This window comes from Bos indicus, chromosome 21, assembly GCF_029378745.1.
Source record: "Bos indicus isolate NIAB-ARS_2022 breed Sahiwal x Tharparkar chromosome 21, NIAB-ARS_B.indTharparkar_mat_pri_1.0, whole genome shotgun sequence".
NCBI classification, from domain to species: Eukaryota; Metazoa; Chordata; class Mammalia; order Artiodactyla; family Bovidae; genus Bos; species Bos indicus.
In genome coordinates this window covers 2,212,259-2,233,900 of record NC_091780.1, presented here as the reverse complement: position 1 = coordinate 2,233,900, position 21,642 = coordinate 2,212,259, and the positions used below count along the sequence as shown (strand labels likewise).

At 39.8% G+C, this 21,642-nt stretch overlaps 1 protein-coding gene and 3 non-coding genes across 6 annotated transcripts in view; all 4 read right to left on the bottom strand.

Moving 5' to 3' along the window:
• The window catches only part of LOC109575459 (uncharacterized), a 234,718-nt gene that overhangs the window by 166,885 nt on the left and 46,191 nt on the right, over nucleotides 1–21,642 (bottom strand). For all 3 annotated transcript variants that reach the window (XM_070775957.1, XM_070775956.1, XM_070775958.1), the window contains 6 exons: nucleotides 20,289–20,339; nucleotides 18,381–18,454; nucleotides 13,016–13,057; nucleotides 11,630–11,667; nucleotides 4,341–4,545; nucleotides 557–760 (listed from right to left, as the gene is read on the bottom strand). In XM_070775957.1, the coding sequence (XP_070632058.1) occupies nucleotides 757–760; nucleotides 4,341–4,545; nucleotides 11,630–11,667; nucleotides 13,016–13,057; nucleotides 18,381–18,454; nucleotides 20,289–20,291 (366 nt within the window). In that variant the 5' untranslated portion in view covers nucleotides 20,292–20,339 and the 3' untranslated portion in view covers nucleotides 557–756. The remainder of the gene's footprint in view (nucleotides 1–556; nucleotides 761–4,340; nucleotides 4,546–11,629; nucleotides 11,668–13,015; nucleotides 13,058–18,380; nucleotides 18,455–20,288; nucleotides 20,340–21,642) is intronic.
• On the bottom strand, nucleotides 323–414 carry LOC139178437 (small nucleolar RNA SNORD116). Its single transcript, XR_011562834.1, has one exon. It is a non-coding gene; the product is annotated as a small nucleolar RNA SNORD116 (small nucleolar RNA).
• Nucleotides 4,103–4,195, bottom strand: LOC139178394 (small nucleolar RNA SNORD116). Its single transcript, XR_011562793.1, has one exon. It is a non-coding gene; the product is annotated as a small nucleolar RNA SNORD116 (small nucleolar RNA).
• Nucleotides 12,126–12,192, bottom strand: LOC139178496 (small nucleolar RNA SNORD109A). Its single transcript, XR_011562885.1, has one exon. It is a non-coding gene; the product is annotated as a small nucleolar RNA SNORD109A (small nucleolar RNA).

Here is a 21,642-nt window from a genome sequence, read left to right as displayed (position 1 = left end):
TTCCACATCAGCACAGCCCCAACTAGTGCACTCATAGCAGGAACCAGGATGAAATGTGCCTTTTCAAGTCAAGAGCTCAATGGGACTAGGCCAGGATCTACTGTGACTACTATCGCCATTGGACAAGCCTCTTCTGTTCCTCAGTGGCATTCACCATGAAGCTCTCATTCCAAGACTGCTCAAACATCTGTACATGCCCACCCTCTGACAGGAGCCTCGAAAGTGGTGGTGACCCCAGTGCTCTATGCATGTGTGTGACACAACTGAAGCTGCCCACACTTCTAACTAGTCCTGCCCTTAGCCCCAGAGGAGACAACATGCTAGACCTTGTTTCGATGAGGAGATGATATCAATTTCTCACTCATTTTGTTTAGATTTTCCAGGGAACACATGTGAGGGTGCCATCATCAATCTGAGCACCTGCTGGTTTGCTGTACACTTTAGCCAGGAAGGAAGGCCAGCCCCCAGAAGGAGCAAGTGACCTGGGAGTCCCCGAGCAGCTGGGGGAACTCAGAGCTCCTAGGCTTCTCAGCAAGAACAGTCCATGTAAACTTACAGCTACTCAGGCAGTCCCAGGAAACTGTAAATCCATGACATATCTTGGGGCAGCTGAAGGCATTCCATGCTCAGTGATCCAAAGAGTAGAGGTAGCAACCTGGGCCCTCCACACTTCTTTTGGACTCCTTTGCACCTTGAATCACCACCTCACGGGCAGGGCTTTGTATCCTGGGTGACAGGCAGTCATACCTGGCAACGTCACCTGACAAGGGGACAGAAAGCACAGGCAGGCTTCAGATGTGTTGCCTCGTTCTCGCTGAACAATACTGATGCCCATGGTTCTCTGGGGGAAGTTCTGGATCTGAGCCCCAACTATCTTGATCCCTTACATATGACTGGACATCTATCTGTCACCAGGAGCATAGGAAATTAGTTTCAAGTGCCTGTGGGCGTCTGTCTCTCTGAAAGCCATGTGTGGCCAGGGGATTCAATGTGGGGCTGAGTGCATGTGTTCTGGTCTACCAACGAAGATATACTCTCAGGATTCTGGGTGTGCCTCTGGAACTCCTGGAGGTCTCTGTGTGTCAGAGCCCCTTTGCAAAGGCCTCAGTGCCTGAATAAGCATGACTTCTCCACAGAGCCCTAAACCCCTGCCGTCACACAAAATGGCAGATGAAGCATGCCACCTTCAACAAGCCCCATGCAATATTCATCCAGAGGGCCTGCTGAAATAGGCTCTGGGCTCCTGATCCCCATGACACCCACCCTCTGATCAAAGCACATGGACCTGACTGCTCAAGGTCGCCCTGCAGAGCATCTGTGTGACTGCCACCTACCCTGAGACCATGCCAGCTTCTACTACAGCTGAGGTGTCCTTGCCCACAAGTCCCCCTTCCTTCAGGAACAAGGGTACTTTCCTCGAGAAGCTTCAGGTGGCTCATTGTACACCTCAGTAGGGCAGGCAGCACAGCTCCCAGGAGGAGCCAGTGAACCTGGGAGTCCTCTAGCAGCTAGGCGATTCAAAGCCCCCAGGCTTCTCAGTAAGAGGATCAGTCCATCCACACTTACAACTACTCAGGCAATCCCATGGAACCCATGGAACCCTTAATCCAAAAGGGGGAAAGTGTAGCCTCCAAAGTGATCAAAAAAGCTGTGGCAGCAACTTGGACCTGCCACACTTCTGACAAGACTCCCTTGCACCTCGAGTCAATGCATACCACACATGGCCTCTTTTCCTGGGTAGTGGACAGTCATACCCGGCAACTGTTCCTGAAAACTGAAAAGCACAGGCATGCTTTAGATGTGCATCCTGTTCTCTCTGAATAACATCCATGCTGATAGTTCCCTGGTTGAAGGCCTTCATTTGCTTTCTAACTGCCTCAATCCCTTATATACCAGTGGATACATATGCGTCAGCAGACTGTAGAAAGTTAGGATGTATTATGTGTGTGTCTGTTTGGCTGAGTGTTTGTGGTGAAAGGCTTGATATTGGGCTGAGTGTGTGCGTTCCAGTGTACAAAGATGAGCTTTCAGGATTCTGGGCATGCATCTGGAACTCCTGGCTGTCTCCTTGTAAAGGCTGAGCCCCTCTGTAAAGGCCTCATTGCCTGAAAAGGTATGCCTTCTCCACAGAGCCCTGATGTCTAGCCTTCCCACAATACGGCAGATCACACCTGACACCTTCCATAAGCCCCATGCAAACTTTCACCCCGAGGGGCTGTTCACATAGGGCATGCGCTTCCAAAACCCACGCCCTCTGACCAAAGCACAGGAACCTGACTGCTCAAAATCAGCAAGCGGAGCCTCTGTGGAACTGCCACATATTCTGAGGCCATGCCAGTACTACTACAATTAGTTGTCCTTTCTCACAAGTCCCAGCTCCTCAAGGTACAACTGAAGTTTCCTGAGAAGACAGGCAATTTCATGAACTTGGCCCCGGAGCAGAAAAGGCCCACCACACCCTCAAAATGCTAAAATAACTCAGGGCATGAAACTTGTCTGGCTGACTGTGTCCAATCACTCTCCGGTGCTCCACTGGAAAGTGAAGATTGGGGAGGTAGTCATTTTCAGGTACCAGGGTTCAGGAGTCACTCTCACAGAAACTGGGACCCTTTAGCAGTCAGATTATGCTCAAATCCACATCCTGCAGGGCCCTGGGTACTGACCACACCTGAGGAAAAGCTCCCCTAGTCCAGGGCCTGGTTCAAACTGAACTTCTCCTGCCCCCAGGGCTTCTCAACCCCATCAGAATCCTCAAGGTGCCCTGCTCAAACAAGGGACAATCAACACCCAGAAAGACCCACAAAAGTAAGGCCTTGATTAGTTGACCCACACGATTCTGCCCAGCACCTCTTCTCCACCACAGCAAAACTACCAAGTCCGCCCAGGACACCAAGGCTGCTTCCAAGACCTGAGAAGAACTGTCAGGAGAAGAGCTTTGCTGTGCAAGGTTTCCTGAAACCGTGCCAGGGCAGCCACTGGCTATTCCACGGAGGCAGGCTTGGCATGCCAACCAAGGCCAACCTCTACCACAACCATGCCTCAGTGGATGATACTTCTCTGCAGCATGGAAAACACCTGAGTCCCACCCAGGCTGTCCATCTTGCCCCATCCCTTAGGAATTCTTACACCTTGAAAATTTTATGCCCAAGAGCCAAAGGGACCAATAGGCATGTATGCAGACCTCAGTTCTACCCAGACTGGTTGGCAGGCAGGCTTCAGTACATGGAAGTCTTCAAGGCCCCTGCAAGATACCCTTGAGTATCCCTCTTCAGGTATCAGGCCACCAAGGCCACAAAAGTCTCCTGAGGACCAGCAGGCCCTCTCTTTTGCAGGGAGCCAAGGGCACCTTCAAGGGGACCAAGGTATCCTTGGAAACACAAAGACAGTGCCTGCAGCCTCAGGGCGACAGTTCATCCCAGGAAATTACACTGCAAATTTCCTCACCTGCTGTACGCTTTTCCTAGGTACTCTGGCTAACCCACAGGAGGAATGCAGAGCTGGTACCTCACAACACTCCACGGTGGTCTCCACAGATCAAGCACTGTGCCAAGAGATGCAATATAGGAGTTGCTAACTGCAGAAATGAGGCCTACTGCCTTTCGTCAATGCCACTAGTCCACCAGGTCGCTGCAACTGCTGCAGTCAACCACACCCTCAAGGATCCTATCATGCCCTCAAGAATCTTAAAAACCCAAAGGGCCGCAATGGCGAGGGCCTCAGATCTGGCCTGGGGCTGCAATCAAGAAACCACTGTAGCTTCCTTGCTTTGGCTTCCACATCAGCACAGCCGCCAACTACTGCACTCGCAGCAGGAACTGGGGCGAAACACACCTGTTCTAGCCAAGAGCTCTATGGGCCTAGGCCAGTATCTACTGCAACTCCTACCACCAGTTGCCAAGCTGGCAGTCTCCTCTGCCCCTCACGGTCATTACCAAGGACCTGGCACTCTGAAGTCCACTCAAATGCCTGTCCACAGCCCACCCTCAGATGGGAGCCTCACAAATTGTGGTGACCGGGGTGGTGTGTGCATGTGTGTGACACAGATGTAGCTGGCCCTCATGCTAACTAGCCCCTCCTGTAGCCCCATGGGCAGCAACGTGCTGGACCTCAGTTTCGATGAGGAGACGGTAGTGAGTTCTCACTCATTTTGTTCAGATTTTCCAAGGAATGCATATGAGGGTGTCATCATCGATCCGAGCACATGCTGGCTCGCTGCCCACCTCTGCAGGGCAGGTAGGGCCGCTCCCAGGAGGAGCCAGTGACCTGGGAGTCCCCCAGAACCCAGGGGAACTCAGAGCCCCCAGGCTTCTCAGCAAGAGGAACGGTCCCCCCATACTTACAGGCACTCAGGTAGTCCCAGGAAAGCCGAAATCCATGACACATCTTGGGGCAGGGGAAGGCGTACCCTGCTCGGTGATCCTAAAAGAACTGGCAGCAACCTGGGCCCGCCACACTTCTCGCCGGACTCCCTTGCGCCTCGAGTCACCACTTTATGGGTGGGGCTTTGTCTCCTGGGTGACGCACAGTCATGCCTGGCAACTTCACCTGTCAAGGGGACAGAAAGCATAGGCAGGCTTCACATGTGTACCCAGTCTCTCACTGGGCAACATCGATGCGTTTGCTTCATGGGGGGGGAAGGCCTGTATCTGCTACCCAACTTTATTGATCCCTCACATACGACTGGATACACATCTGTCAACAGAGTGCAGGAAATTAGGTTCAAGTACCTGTGGGTGTCTGACTGAGCGTGCATGGCTGGTGGGGGATTTGATGTGGGGCTGAATGTCCTCTGGAACTCCTTACGGGTATCTCTGTGTCTCAGAGTCCCCATGCAAAGGCCCTGGTATCTGAATACACATGCCATCTCCATGAAGTCCTACTGCTGTTGTCCCCTGGCTTTAGTCCACCAGGCCTCCACAACCACTGCAACCCACCAGGCACTCAGGACTCTCACCAAATCAAAGGGCTGCAATGGCGGGGTCCTCAGATAGGTTCCAATTAGAAACCACAGAAGCTTCCTCACTTCGACCTCGACATCAGCACAGCCCCAACTACGGCACTCAGAGCAGGAACTGCGTCAAAAATACACCTACCCAAACCAGATCCCACCTGTGTGGCTGGGATCTGACTTCTACTACCTGCAGCCACGCTGGCCTCCTCTCCAGTCACTCAGTCATGTCTGGCTCTTTGTGACCCCATGAAATGCTATATACTAGGTTTCTCTGTCCTTCATCATCTCCTGTAGTTTTCTCAAATCCTTGTCCATTGAGATAGTGATGCCATCCAACCATCTCATCATCTTTTGTCCCCTTCTCCTCCTGCCTTCAATGTTTCCCAGAACAGGGTCTATTCCATTGTGTCGGCTCTTCTCATTAGGTGGCCAAATTACTGGAGCTTCAGCTTAGGCATCAGACCTTTCAGTGAATATTCAGGATTGATTTCCTTTAGGATTCACTGGTTTTTCCTTGTAGTCTGAGGCACTCTTAAGAGTATTTTCTGATACCATGGTACAAAAGCATCAAATCTTCAATGCTCAGCCTTCTTTATGGTCCTAGTCTCACATCCATACACGACTACTAGAAAAACTATTGCTTTGAGTATATGGACCTTTGTCAGCAAATGATGTCTCTAATCATTAGTATGCTGTCTAATTTTGTCATAGCTTTTCTTCCAAGGAGCAAGCACCTTGTAATTTCATGGCTTCAGTCACCAGCCACAGTGATTTGGAGCCCAAGGAAGTGGAGTCTGTCACTGTTTTACTGTGCACGGTACCAGAGCTAGACCCAGTTTTCCCCATAGACACCGTTTTCCCCATAGTTGGTCCCACCTATCAGGAAGCTTCCACAAGCCGCTTACTTTCATCCATCATAGAGCAGATAGAAAGAAAACCATTATCACATAAAACTAACCAAATTGATCACATGTATCACAGTCTTGTCTAATTCAGTGAAACTATGAGCCATGCCTTGTAGGGCCACCCAAGATGGATGGGTCATGGTGGCCAGTTCCGACAAAATGTGGTCCACTGGAGAAAAAAATTATAAACTCCTTTGGCTTCTTGTGTTTAGAATCCAGTGAACAATAGGAAAAGGGGAAAAGGTATGACACTGAAAAATGAACTCCCCAAGTCAGTAGGTGCCCAATATGCTACTGTAGAATAGTGGAGAAATAGCTCCAAAGGAATGAAGAGGCTGACCCACAATGGAAACATCTAATTGTGGATGTGTCTGGTGGTGAAAGTAAAGTCCAATGCTGTAAAGAACAATATTGTAAAGGAACCTGGAATGTTAGATCCACAAATCAAAGTAAATTGGAATTAGTCAAACAGGAGATAGTTAAGAATGAACATCAACATTTTAGGAATCAGTGAACTAAAATGGATGGGAATGGGTGAATAATACAGATGACCATTATATCTACTACTCTGGGCAAGAATCCCTTAGAAAAAATGGAATAGCCCTCATGGTCAATAAAAGAAATCAAAATGCAGTACGTGGGTGCAATCTCAAAAACAACACAATGATCTCAGTTCATTGTAAGGCAAACCATTCAATAGCACACTAATCCAAGTCTATGCCTAAATCACAAATGCCAAGGAAGATGAAGTTGAATGGTTCTATGAAGACTCACAACACCTTCTAGAACTAAAAGGACACCAAAAAAAGATGTCCTTTTCATCATAGGGGACTGGAGTGCAAAAGAAGGAAGTCAAGAGACACCTGGAATAACAGGCAAGTTTGGTCTTGTAGTACAAAATGAAGCAGGGCAAAGGCTAACACAGTTTTGCCAAGAGAACACAATGCTCATAGCAAACACCCTCTTCCAATAACACAAGAGAAGACTCTACACATGGACAACTCCAGACTGTCAAATCTGAAATAAGACTGATTGCATTCTTTGCAGGCGAAGTTGGAGAAGCTCTAGACAGTCAGCAAAAACAAGACCGGGAGCTGACTGTCACAGAAAATGAACTCAAAAAAGAAAGAAAGAAAGAAAGAAAATGAACTCATTGCAAACTTTAGACTGAACTGAAGAAAGTAGAGAAAACCACTAGGCCATTCAGGTATGACCTAAATCAAGTATCTCATGATTATACAATGGAAGTGACAAATAGATTCAAGGGATTAGATCTGATAGACAGAGTGCCTGAAGAATTATGGACAGAATTGATACTTTTGAACTGTGGTGTTGGAGAAAACTCTTGAGAGTCTCTTGGACTGCAAGAAGATCAAACCAGTCAATCCTAAAGGAAATTGGTCCTGAATATTCATTGGAAGAACTGATGCTGAAGCTGAAACTCCAACCCTTTGGCCACCTGACGTGAGGAACTGATTCATTGGAAAAGACCCTGATGCTGGGAAAGATTGAAGGCAGGCGGAGAAGGGGACGACAGAGGATGAGATGGTTGGATGGCATAACCGACTCTATGGATATGAGTTTGAGTAAGCTCCAGGAGTTGGTGATAGACAGAGAAGCCTTGCGTGCTGCAGTCCATGGGGTCACCAAGAATCAGACACAACTGAGTGACTGAACTGAACTGAATCTAATGAAAAAATCTTCAATGAACACTACTATAAACAACTTCATCAACAAGGACAACAAATATAGGGAAAATGGATTGTTTGACTTCCAAAGTTGCCAAATTATGATATGCATAATGTCCAATTTTCAACATAAAAGTACTAGAATACTGGACATTCAAAGAAACATGCACGTCTCTCACAAAGAAGGAAAAATTAAGAACAAGCAATAGAAACTCAAAGTCAAGACACTGGACTCAACATAGAAATATTTTAGATCAGTTACTTTAAATATGCTGCAAAAGGTAATGGAAAGTAGTTTTAAGAACCAGATGATTCCAACAAACACTATCTCATGAAACAGGTATGTCAATCAACGGACAGAAAATTTTCAAACAAAATCAAGTAGAAATTCTGGAGTTGAAAGCATAATTACAAGTATTAAAAAACTCAGAAAAAGGCCTGCATGACAAATTTGAACTGACAAAAAAAAAAAAAAAACAACTAAAAAATATAATTGTTCAAATTATCCAGTTATAGGAAGAGAAGATTTATTATTTTTTTTAATTTTATTTTTAAACTTTACATAATTGTATTAGTTTTGCCAAATATCAAAATGAATCCACCACAGGTATACATGCTTTTTAATAGACACAGCCTAAAAGTAATATGAGGCCAGTGTACTAACATACACATGGCAAGAGTCAGAGAAAAAGAAAGGAATGAGCAGAAACTATAAAGAGACACAGATGTATAGAACAGTCTTTTGGACTCTGTGGGAGAGGGAGAGGGTGGGATGATTTGGGAGAATGGCACTGAAACATGTATAATATCATATAAGAAATGAATCGCCAATCCAGGTTTGGTGCAGGATACAGAATGCTTGGGGCTGGTGCACTGGGATGACCCAGAGGGAAGGTACAGGGAGGGAGGTGGGAGGGGGGTTCAGGATGGGGAACATTTGTACACCCGTAGCGGATTCATGCTGATGTATGGCAAAACCAACACAATACTGTAAAGTAATTAGCCTCCAATTAAAATAAATAAATTTAAATTAAAAAAAGGAAATGTACATAAACTTAAAAAAAGTATTCATTTGATTATAAAAAATTTAAAAAAAAGAAATAATACACAAAACTGCCCAAAGTTGATGAAAAGTCACAAACCTAAGAAGTCCATATAGGATAAATTCAAATAGATTCATAAACTGTTCAAATAGAAAGATCAAACAGTGATAGAGAAGACGCAGAAGTGATCTTCAGAAAAACAAGTGATTTCTCATCATACCACATGGTTTCAGAAGGCAGTAGGATGGCATTTTCAAAGTTCTGAAACAAAAAGTTATTCAACTGGGAATTCTTGATCTGATAATAATGCTCTAAAAAAATGAAGGAGACATTAAGACATTCTCAGATTAACAAAGACTGAGAATGTTCTTTAACAGTAAATTTGCCCCATAAGAAATGTCTAAGGGAATCAATCTTAAATGAATGTACAATATACAATAACTTAAATCTGCATCAAGAAATAAATAACATCAGTAAAGGCAAATATAAAAGCCAGTATTATCTTTGTAACTCTTTTCCTATATGATGTTTAAATAAAAGCATAAAACAAAAACCATCTGCCTGTGGTGATGACTGCATAAGTATGAAGACATAATTTGTGACAATCACAACGTCCAGGGGAAATGGAGCAATGTTTTTGTTGCCACAAAAATTTTATGTATTATTGAAATTAAATTGTTATTAATCATAACTACTTTATTATAAATTAAGAAGTTAATTGTTATCCCCAGGGCAATGACTAAGAAAATAACTTAAAAATATATAGTAAAAACAAGGAAATAAAGAATTTAAAATGGTACTCTCAATAATATCTATTTCACAGAAAACATGCAATATTGAAGACAAAAAAAAAAAAATACAGAAAAAATGAACAGCAAAATAGCAGTTGTCCTCCCTTATCAGTAATTACTTTAAACAGAGATGGTTTAAAATTTGTAAGTGAAAGGCAGAGACTGGCAAAATGGATTAAAAACAGGATCCAACTATATGTTATCTGCAAGAGACATACTTCAGATTCAAAGACACAGATTGGTTAAAAATTAAAGCATGAAATAAATATTTCATATAACATGTAACCAAAAGACAGCTAGAGTGACTATACCAATATCAGACAAAAGTTGAAAGTTTTGTTTTGTCTTCAAACAAAAATTGTTACATGGGTCAATTAAATATTGATAAAAGAATCAAATACATTAAGAAGATAAAGCAATGATAAACATTTACACACCTAACAACAAAGTCCCAAAATATATGAAGCAAAATTGCACAGAATTGAAGAAACAAACAACTCTACAGTATTTGGATACTTTTAATGTCTTGCTTTTAATAAGCAATAGAACAATTAGAAGAATGATCATTATGGAAATAGAATACTTGAACAACCATAAACCAACTACAGTGAACAGACTTACACAGAACACTCCACCTAAAATCAAATGATTATACATTTTTCTCATGTGCATAAGGAACATACTCCATAAAAGACCAGATATAACACCAAAAATAAGTTTAAATAAATTTTAAAACACTGAAATTGTACAGACTATGTTCACTGATCACAATGGAATTAAACTAGAAATCAGTAACAGAAAGAAATTTAGATGATTTCACACATAAGTAGAAATTAAGAAACAAGTTCCTAATAAAAATGAATCAAGCAGGACATTCTCAGGGAAAATTATTAAATTATTTGAGATGAATGAAAATTAACACACATTCCAAAATTTATGAGATACCAAAAGCAGTACTTGAGAAAATTTTATAGCTGTTGAGATTTACATTTAAAAAAGAAAAATTTCAAATCAGTAATCTACCTTAAGAAGCTAGAAAAAGAAAAGAAAATCAAACATAAAGCAAGAAAGAAAGAAAAGAAAGATTAGTATAAAAATGATACAGATTAAAGATTGAAACAAGCAACTGAATAAAAAATAAAAATCAATGAAACCAAAAATCAATTTCTTGAAAAATTCAACAAAATTCAAAATGTTTTAGCTAAACTGACCAGAGGAAATGAATGACCTTGCTAGTTTGTAGAAAAATGAATATATAAATTACAATACATAAATAAATAAATATAAAAATAACAAAACAACTATTAAAGAATCTGTGAAAATATATTTCTCAAGAGAAAAAGAGAGTTTACTCATTTCAAAAGTATTAAACATCAGGCCCTAGGTAATCATGCCAAGGAATATAGACTATTTTTCTTAACTGATGGATGTTTCAATTTTAACAAGAAATAATGATTAATTATTTAATATATGAAATTTTACTACACCTGATTAACCCAACCTAGTATGTTTTGTGAAATTAATGCAATATGGAAAACTGAAATTTTTTTTTACAAAAAAATGAAGCTTTTTATCATTTAAAATCTTCATGGCCTTAGATAGAGTTCGGAAAGTATAAAGTATAATTTTTCAGATTGAAAAAGTAAAAATCCTAATTAAAGTCAAATGTGGCTCAGCTGGTAAAGAATCTGCCTGCAATGTGGGAGACCTGGGTTTGATCTCTGAGTTGGGAAGATCCCCTGGAGAAGGGAAAGGCTACCCACTCCATTATTCTGGCCTGGAGAATTCCATGGACTGTATAGTCCGTGGGGTCACAAAGAATCAGACACAACTGAGCACCTTTCACTTTCAACATTTAGAAGAATAGTAATAATAACCCATAATGATCTTACGGATCTGACCAAAATGATCTAACAATGATGATCTCAATCATGGGGTCAACATTCTGAAACCATAATATGTTAAGAAAACTCCCAAGCACAGTTTAATTTCACCAAAGGATATTTCACGGCAACAAGAAAATGTATAAAACAACAATTTCCCAAGATTCTGTATTTGTCAATTTACCCAAAACTCAGATAAAAGAAAACTTAAAATTTGGAAATGAGGCTAGAGGCAATCACTAAAGAAAAGGACACATCATGAAGATATTATCCAGTAAGCCACTGAACAGATGAACACTTAAGACTTCAGGGTGTGGCACAGTGCACAAGACATATGAATTTTAAAGGATCCTGGTACAGTTACTCACCCCTGTTCTCTGAAGTAGAGGCCCTCATTTCAGTCCTTCTACCTCAGAAAAGCGTAGCAGAAAAAAATAAAAACAAACAAAAAGAAAAAAAAAGACACAGTCTCAAAAATATTCAAGAGTAAAAATAACAAAGCACTAATACTGTCAAAACTCATTGTCAAAATTTATTAGTCATGCAATCTTCCCTTCTTCCAGCCCAACCACAAATGATGCTTTCAGTACCCATTACAGTTGCTCAACCCTTTCTTACTTCAACATTTTTCCCCCCTCATTTATTACTCAAGAACAATTCCTTTAAAAAGTTCTGTCTACAACTGTGTTCAAAATGAAGCAAGTCTTGGGTCACTTAGCATATCTACATGCCTCATAAGAGGCATGAGTATGTAGAATAGGATGACTTGCTCTGGAAGAAAGAAAAGGCATGCTCACAGCAGTGTTATGTAGTCAAAGCCAGGCTCTGAGGTTCTTATTTGTCCGGTAAGAGGGGCATTTATCTGGACCTCAGATTGACATCTGGAATGAGTCCCTCAGCATCCTCAGACAGTTTTTCTCATCATCGATCCAGACAAGCACCCTCCCAACAAATAAGCATTTTCATAGCCAGGCTCATTTCCTTCAGGCTTACGTACTGTGTTGTTAACAAAAAACAATACATATACACAATACAATTTGTTTAGTATTTGAACAATAGAACCCTCATAGCACAAAAGGCACACGACCATGGATTTCTCTGTATAAAATTAAAATCTATTGAGAACATCCAAAACAACTAAGTCAACTAAAATTTCGAGGAGTAGTGAGGTGAAAGTGTTAGTTTCCCAGTGGAGTCTGACTCTTTGACACCCCATGGACTATAGCCCGCTAGGCTACTCTGTTCGCAGAATTCTCCAAGCAAGAATACTGCAGTGGGTAGTCATTCTCTTCTCCAGGGGATCTTCCTGACCCAGGGGTCAAATCTGTGTTTCCTGTGTAGCAGGAAGGTTCTTTCTCATCTGAGCCATAGTGGGGCAGCATTTGTAAATTAAGTAGCAAATAAGGTTTGATTATAGTGGAAATATGAGTAGAAATATCTAAATTCTGAAATGCTAGTAACAAAAAGATAAATATTTTGGCACTTTTAAATTTCACTAAAAAGTTATTTTCACACAAAATAGTATAAAAAGCTAATCTATCAATGATTCTTAAATGTTAACCAAATTATTTTCTTTAATAGAGGGAAAAATAATGAAGATTCCATTAACAAAGTAGATATACCTATGGGGGAAAATTCATCATAAAAATATGCACCCTGGTCACCTGAAAAAATGAGCTCACAAAACTTGAATTTGTGACATCACTGGCCAGAACACAGACCAAAATTTCAATAGCACCAGAGTAGATGCTCACCTTTCCTCCCTGTAAGTATGATAACTTGTTCTAGCCTTTGACCTGCAACAAAACATCACATAGGATACAAATCAGATCAGAAAAATGCAAGAAATTATTTTAAAAATCAATAGAACAATTGGTTCTATAATAATTATTTATTGTACAGGCATCCTCGCATTTCTAGTCCTCACCAAATAAAAATTCCTTGCTCCTTTATCGTCTTCGTCATTTCACTTCTTCATTTATTTCCTCTCTGAACTCTTCATTCTGCAAATAGTCAATAATCCTCTCTACCACTCTATGTAAATTAGTAACATAGCAGTTATCTTTTAAACTGAGAAATTCTAAAGTTATATTACACCAAATAAAGATTTTGTGAAATGCCTTGTGATGGGTCAAATAAAAAGGATGTTTGTTGTGAGACCCATATTCTGGAAGTAAGAGATAAGAAGTCTGAAAATCTATTACAAACATGTTGAACAAATGGACCAATGGCAAGAATAGAAAAATAGAGGAGACATTTCATAAGATAAATGGAAATTATTTACAAAAAGAATCAAATGGAAAAAGACTTTAGAGAGGGGTAAGACCTAAGTGGCTTGGAGAAGGCAATGGCACCCCACTCCAGTACTCTTGCCTGGGAAGTCCCACGAATGGAGGAGCCTGGAAGGCTGCAGTCCATGGGGTCGCTGAGAGTTGGACACGACTGAGTAACTTCACTTTCACTTTTCACTTTCATGCATTGGAGAAGGAAATGGCAACCCACTCCAGTGTTCTTGCCTGGAGAATCCCAGGGATGGGGGAGCCTGGTGGGCTGCCATCTACGGGGTCGCACAGAGTCGGACATGAATGAAGTGACTTAGCAGCAGTAGCAGCAGCAAGACCTAAGTGGAATTAAGATGGAGTAATATTGGCCTGTCTTTTATCAACATGGAATTTAGGAGGAGTACATCAATAACAGAACACAGGTCTCTGAAGGATAAAGGCGTGCAAGTAAACTGGAGAACTCAAATTGCAAGGTAAAAGGAACTAGACCTTAGATACTATGTAATGTTTGATTCCATTTAAATGGCATTCGGTAAAAGAAAAAACCTGTGTGATCGCTCACCTAGAACCAGACATCCTGGAATGTTAAGTCAAGTGGGCCTTAGAAACAATCACTACGAACAAAGCTAGTGGAGGTGATGGAATTCCAGTTGAGCTATTTTAAATCCTGAAAGATGATGCTGTGAAAGTGCTGCACTCAATATGCCAGCCAATTTGAAAAACTCAGCAGTGGCCACAGGACTGGAAAACGTCAGTTTTCATTCTAATCCCAAAGAAAGGCAGTGCCAAAGAATGCTCAAACTAATGCACAATTGCACGCATCTCACACGCTAGTAAAGTAATGCTCAAAATTCTCCAAGCCAGGCTTCAGCAATACATGAACCGTGAACTTCCTGATGTTCAAGCTGGTATTAGAAAAGGCAGAGGAACCAGAGATCAAATTGCCAACATTCACTGGATCATGGAAAAAGCAAGAGAGTTCCAGAAAAACATCTATGTCTGCTTTATGGACTACGCCAAAGCGTTTGACTGTGTGGATCACAATAAACTGTGGAAAATTCTCAAAGATATGGGAATACCAGACCACCTCCCTCTTGAGAAACCTATATGCAGGTCAGAAAGCAACAGTTAGAACTGGACATGGAACAACAGACTGGTTCCAAATAGGAAAAGGAGTACGTCAAGGCTGTATATTGTCACCCACTTATTTAACTTATGCAGAGTACATCATGAGAAATGCTGGGCTGGAAGAAGCACAAGCTGGAATCAAGATTGCCAGGAGAAATATCAATAACCTCAGATAAGCAGATGACACCACCCTTTTGGCAGAAAGTGAAGAGGAACTCAAAAGCCTCTTGATGAAAGTGAAAGAGGAGAGTGAAAAAGTTGGCTTAAAGCTCAACATTCAGAAAACAAAGATCATGGCATCTGGTCCCATCACTTCATGGGAAATAGATGGGGAAACAGTGCAAACAGCGTCAGACTATTTTTTGGGGCTCCAAAATCACTGCAGATCATGACTGCAGCCATGAAATTAAAAGATGCTTACTCCCTGGAAGGAAAGTTATGACCAACCTAGATAGCATATTCAAAAGCAGAGACATTACTTTGTCAACAAAGGTCCGTCTAGTCAAGGCTATGTAGTCACGTACGGATGTGAGTTGGACTGTGAAGAAAGCTGAGCGTCAAAGAATTGATGCTTTTGAACTGTGGTATTGGATAAGACTCTTGAGAGTCCCTTGGACTGCAAGGAGATCCAACCAGTCCATTCTAAAGGAGATCAGTCCTGGGTGTTCTTTGGAAGGAATGATGCTAAAGCTGAAACTCCAGTACTTTGGCCACCTCTTACGAAGAGTTGACTCAATGAAAAAGACGCTGATGCTGGCGGGATTGGGGGCAGGAGAAGGGGATGACAGAGGATGAGATGGCTGGATGGCACCACTGACTCGACAGACGTGAGTTTGATTGAACTCCGGAGTTGGTGATGGACAGGGAGGCCTGGCGTCCTATAGTTCATGGGGCCGCAAAGAGCTGGACATGACTGAGTGACTGAACTGAACTGAAAAGACAAAACCTGGTCCCCTGGAGAAGGAAATGGCAACCCACGCCATTATTCTTGCCTGAAAAACCACATGGACAGTGTGAAAAGGCAAAAAGATATGACACCAGGAGATGAGCCCCCCAAGTTGGAAGGTATCCAATATGGTACTGGGGAAGAGCAGAGGGCAATTACTAATAACTCCAGAAAGAATGAAGCAATTGGGTGAAAGCAGAAATGATACTCAGTTGTGGATATATCTGGTGGTCAAAGTAATATCTGATGTGGTACGCATTACTGCACAGGAACCTGAAAGGTTAGGTCCATGGATCAAGGTAAATTGGACATGGTCAAGCAGAAGATGACAAGATTAAACATTGATATCTTTAGGAATCAGTGAATTAAAATGGATGGGAATGGACAAATTTAATTCAGATGACCATTAAATCTACTGCTGTGGGCAAGAATTCCTTAGAAGAAATGGAGTAGCCCTCAAAGCACACACCTTTCTCCAGCAACACAAGAGATGACTCTATACGCGGACATCACCAGATAGTCAATACTGAAATCAGACTATGTTCTTTGCAGTGATAGATGAAAAAGCTCTATACAGTCAGTAAAAACAAAACCTGTAGCTGACTGTGGCTCAGATCATGAGCTCCTTATTGCAAAATTCAGGCTTAAATTGAAGAAAGTAGGGAAAACCACTAGGCCATTCAGGTATGACCTAAATCAAATACCTTATGATTGTACAGTGGAGGTGACTAATAGATTCAAGGAATTAGATCTGGTAGACAGAGTTCCTGAAGAACTATTCATGCAGGTTCATAACATTGTACAGGAGGCAGTGACCAAAGCTGTCCCAAAGAAAAAGATGCAAGAAGGCAAAGTGATTGCCTGAGGAGGCTTTACAAATAGCTAAGGGGATAAGAGAAGTGAAAGGCAAGGGAGAAAGAGATATACCCAGCTGAATGCAGAGTTCAGAGAATAGTAAGGAGAGATAAGAAGACCATCTTAAATGAACAATGCAAAGAATACAAGAAAACAATACAATGGAAAGGACCATAGATCTTTTCAAGAAAATACTTGTTGGAGACATCAAGGGAACATTTTATGTAAGAATGGACATGATAAAGGACAGAAACAGTAAAGACCTAAGAGAAGCAGAAGAGATTAAGAAAAGGTGATAAGAATACACAGAAGAACTGTGTAAGAAATGTGTTAATGATTCAGAAAGCCATGATGGTGTAGTCACTCACCTATAACTGGACAACCTGGAGTGTGAAGTGAAGTGGACCTTAGGACATATCAATACAAACAAAGCTAGTGGAGATGATGGAATTCCAGCTGAACTATTTAAAATCCTGAAAGATGATGCTGTGAAAGTGCTGCACTCAATATGCCAGCCAATTTGGAAAACTCAGCAGTGGCCACAGGACTGGAAAACGTCAGTTTTCATTCTAATCCCAAAGAAAGGCAATGCCAAAGAATGCTCAAACTAACGCACAATTGCATGCATCTCACACGCTAGTATTTTCTTGGGCTCCAGAATCACTACAGATGGTGAGTGCAGCCATGAAATTAAAAAGACGCTTGCTCCTTGGAATGAAAACTACTACAAACCTAGACAGCATATTAAAAAGCAGAGACATTACTTTGCCAACAAAGGTTTGTATGGTCAAAGCTACGGTTCTTCCAGTAGTCAAGTATGGATGTGAGAGTTATACTATAAAGAATCTCAGTACCTGAAGAATTGATGCTTTTGAACTGTACTGTTGGAGAAGTCCCTTGGACTGCAAAGAGATCAAACCAGTCCATCCTAAAGGAAATCAACCCTGAATATTCATTGGCAGCACTGTTGATAAAGCTGAAGCTCCAATACCTCGGCCACCTGGTACAAAGAGATGACTGACTGGAAAAGACCTTGAGAATATAGTACTGTTCAACAACAGTCATTTTGTTTCTCATTTTCTTCAGATTTTTCACAATGTATATATACATGATCCAGACACATTCATTTAAAAAGACACCTTTTGCTGTTCGCCTGTAAGAAAGGACAGATCCTGAAAATAACCAAGAAATAACACAGGCGTCCATAATCCTAGAAACATACTAAGCCACTTAATTTACATGGGAAAACTGGAGATGAAAATGAGTAAGGGAGGCTACACCAGCTATTAAACCAGTGAGAGAAAATTTTTCATTTTAGTTCTTCATGAACATTATGAGTAAAATCAATTTACTTCCGTGGCAGAATTCTACCTATTTGAATGATCCTACTATCCTTGAATAATATTTAATTCACTTATTCAAGATGCCCTTTCTCCATCATAATTAATGTTGTAAGACAATGAAATCCTTTGTATGCAAACCAACATTGATTCCATAATATTTAAAACAAGAACACAAAAGCAAAAACACACAACAATATAAATTAAATATATTCAAATTGAATGAACCAGGTATGAGGCAATGGGCTTCAACTGTGTTTATTTTGGTTTTTCAATTTACTTATTTCTACAGGAAGAGTTTCCACCAATATTCAACCAAATGTTCACTGTGCAGACTTGTACACCTTCAAACGAAGCCAAGTACGATCTTAAAATCCTAGTCAGGCAACTTCTCGTGTTCTTATCCCTAAAAGAACTAAAGATATACATATACACAAAAATCTCCATATAAATATTTATAGCAAGATTATTCAAAACAGCCAAAGAGCAGAAATAAGTTAGTAGAATGCCATAAATTGATGAATGAATAAGCAAGCAAAATGTGATCTATAAATGGGGTATTACTCACCCATAAATAGAAATGGAGTTCCAATCCATGCTATAATATGGCTGAACTTTGAAAAATCGAGCAAAGTGAAGGAACTGTGAGTAAAAACACGTTCTATTATAAATGGTTCAAATGCAGATACAGATAAAACCCACTGGTATCAAAGTATTCATGCTCTTATTCTACACTTTCATACTTCCTGAGCACATACACCTGAAACCATGTGCTTCAAGATATTCTCCCCTACGTATTCTTTTATACTATCATTTTGACCAAACTTCAGACTTAAAAGTCTTATAGTTGTAAATCAACTATACTTCAATAAAATAAATATTTTAAAAAATATTTTAAAATGTATTGTTTCCCTCAAATTTTCTCAAGTTTTAGCATCTTTTGATTTTCTTGGTTGAAACAAGTATTGTGATTATTGCCAAATGTTGAGTTTTTATATCCTGTCATTCTTATATGTTTATCCCAACTTTCTGTATTTTACTTTTGACCCTATTAATTCATTCCCTCATTCACATATTAGTTTAGTAATATTATAAACACTTCACCATCATTAGTTTTATTATCCTTAAAGAGATTTACCATATTCAAACACCCCCAAATTGCATCCGTCAAAACCAGAGGCTGAGCAGCTCTGTGTCCAGCAGTCCGCCATGACAGATGCAGCCTTACTTAACTATGACTGATTTTTCCTTCAGTATTCTCTGTTCCAGGGCCCCAGCTGTGAATATCTTATACAGGCTCATTTCCCCTCAAGCTACCAGAAAATAAGATGGCAAACTTTAGAATAGCGTAACACACATTTCTTGCTATAAACTATCCAATTTTTAAAATGTACTTTAGCCACTGCTATGGCAAAGTCAGGCAAAACTTTCTGTTGCAACTCACTCTGCTTATCATTCTGGCCAACATTTTAGCTACTAGCTCAGAATTACTAATGAACAGTATTTGTAAGACACAAGGTACTGTCTTTAGAAAAGTGGTTAGAATGAATACAGACAACTGGAGAAAAGTGAATTGATTATGGAACACATATTCATATGAAGTAGATAGTTTATCATCTACACCATATGGTCATAAAGTACAATTTGAAAAATATTTCATTAGAACATTATGACACTTGAATCTATAGCAGTTAGGGATTGTACCTTCAATTCCAAGATCCTCATTGGTCCTTTCCCTGCTATTTATAGTATTTCTTTTGGTGTTACCTGTCATCAATTCTGCGTTAAAGATGAGTTTTTCCATTTAGTGATACTCTTCTTATTGGCCATTTCTTTTTGGACTTTGATTTGTGCCCCCATGACATCCCAGTCTCTATGAAATAGCTTCCCAAGGAACACTGCCTCATCTCCTAAGCACTGGCACCCCATATTGCAACAAGTCATTCTACAATTTGTAAATTTATACCACAGAATTTCCAACAAACCAATGTCCTATTCGTCTTTTTCTCCTGTTCCTGCAGTATCTCAACACTTACACTTTTAAGTTTAAAGAACTAAACTTCAGAATTCACATGGCTCTGACCTTAACAACTCAGAGAAAATAAAGATGACCTCAAAAATGTGTATCTTTCCCCCCAAACAAGAGGAGATGTAGCAAAATATAAGTATTATTTTCATTTTCCAAAGGCTGTGACACTGATTGTGTTTTTCTTAAGTTGTGAATAACAGAATTAATTGCACAATCAAATTTAGTTTCTAACGAGCCTCTATCTTATCTTAAAAAAAGGAATGAATATCCTATACTGTATGGTTATTATTAGTATTAAATGAGATAATCCATGAAAAAGTGTTTATTTCAGCATATGGTACACATACTAAGAATTCAATAAATGCTATATATAATTGAAATATATAAATTTGAGACTACACATCACACACATGCATACACAATAGTAAAATAATGATTCAAACTCACCATCAACAGTTTTTGAACAGTCTTCCTATAAAATAAGTTTATTGACCATATCTAAACAAGAACATACATATTTCATTTTATGTGAATAAAATACAATATTAATGTTTCAAACATAGTTGATACTCAGGAACTAATGGCCAAACTTTTGAAAAACCTAGATTTTAAAGTCAATTAATTTCAATATATTAAATACAATTAAATTGGATAAGTGCATTATTAATTTCCCTAGCATTATTATTTGATAAACAGATTACTTATAATTTTACAAGTATAATTAAGGCTGTAATAAGTACCCTTGAGTTTACATACACATTTGAACACTCCCTATTATGTCCTATAGGTAAATTTCTAAATATAAAATTGTTTGTCAAAATGTGTTAATTCCCATCTAAGACATATTTTTCAGTCTTTTGGACAGACTAACACACAAAGAATTCCAAATTCTCCATACTTTGCTTATAAATGTACCATTAATCTAATAGGTGAAAAAATTTCTGATTTATTTGTGTGTTTGTGACCATGTTTAAAGACACACACAAATAATAATTTCATTATATATTTATAACAATTGATAATTATTTAGTATGTAGTTATTTCATTACCAGGTTGATATGGTTGAGTATTATTTTTTTTTAGGTAAGAAGTAGATTTATCCAGAAACAAACACAGTCCACAGAGTGTGGGCCATTGCAGAGGGCTTGTGTGGCAGCCTGGTTGAGTATGTTTTTATGTGTTCTTGGCCATTCACGGTACTTTCCTTCTCTGATTTGTTCATTTATATGTATTCCTATTTTTGTACTGGAATACTTGTCTTTTTCTAATTGATTTGGGTGAGCCTTTAATAGAATATTAACACTAACCTGGTAATATAAGTTTCAACTAAACATAAAGGTACATATTCAAATGACTGAAGAAAAAGTAATAACCCAAATTTAAACTAGCAGGTTTTAGATATTCCTTCTTTCCTGTAAACCCTCCAATGTAGACAACATGGAGAAAATTTGGAAAACAGTTTAATTGGATTAAAGATTGTGTTCATTAGTTATTTATACTGTTGATTCTTTCACATTTTTATAAACTAGATTACATGATAGCTTTGGAACATACAAATCCTATTATGAGATGTTGAAACAATTATAAAAACTGCTCAGGTGAAATCAAAATGGACTGAAGTCAAAGCCTAAGGAGACCGGATACCACCAAGGAATTGAGAGACAATATTTTGACCTGAAATGTACTTAAGAGGAAAAGAATGCAGGTACGATTTTGGTCACAATCCTTGGGAACTTGTGGGAAAAATATGCTAAATTTAAAATATAATTTATTGGTTGTAACTGGAAAGGGGTTCATATCA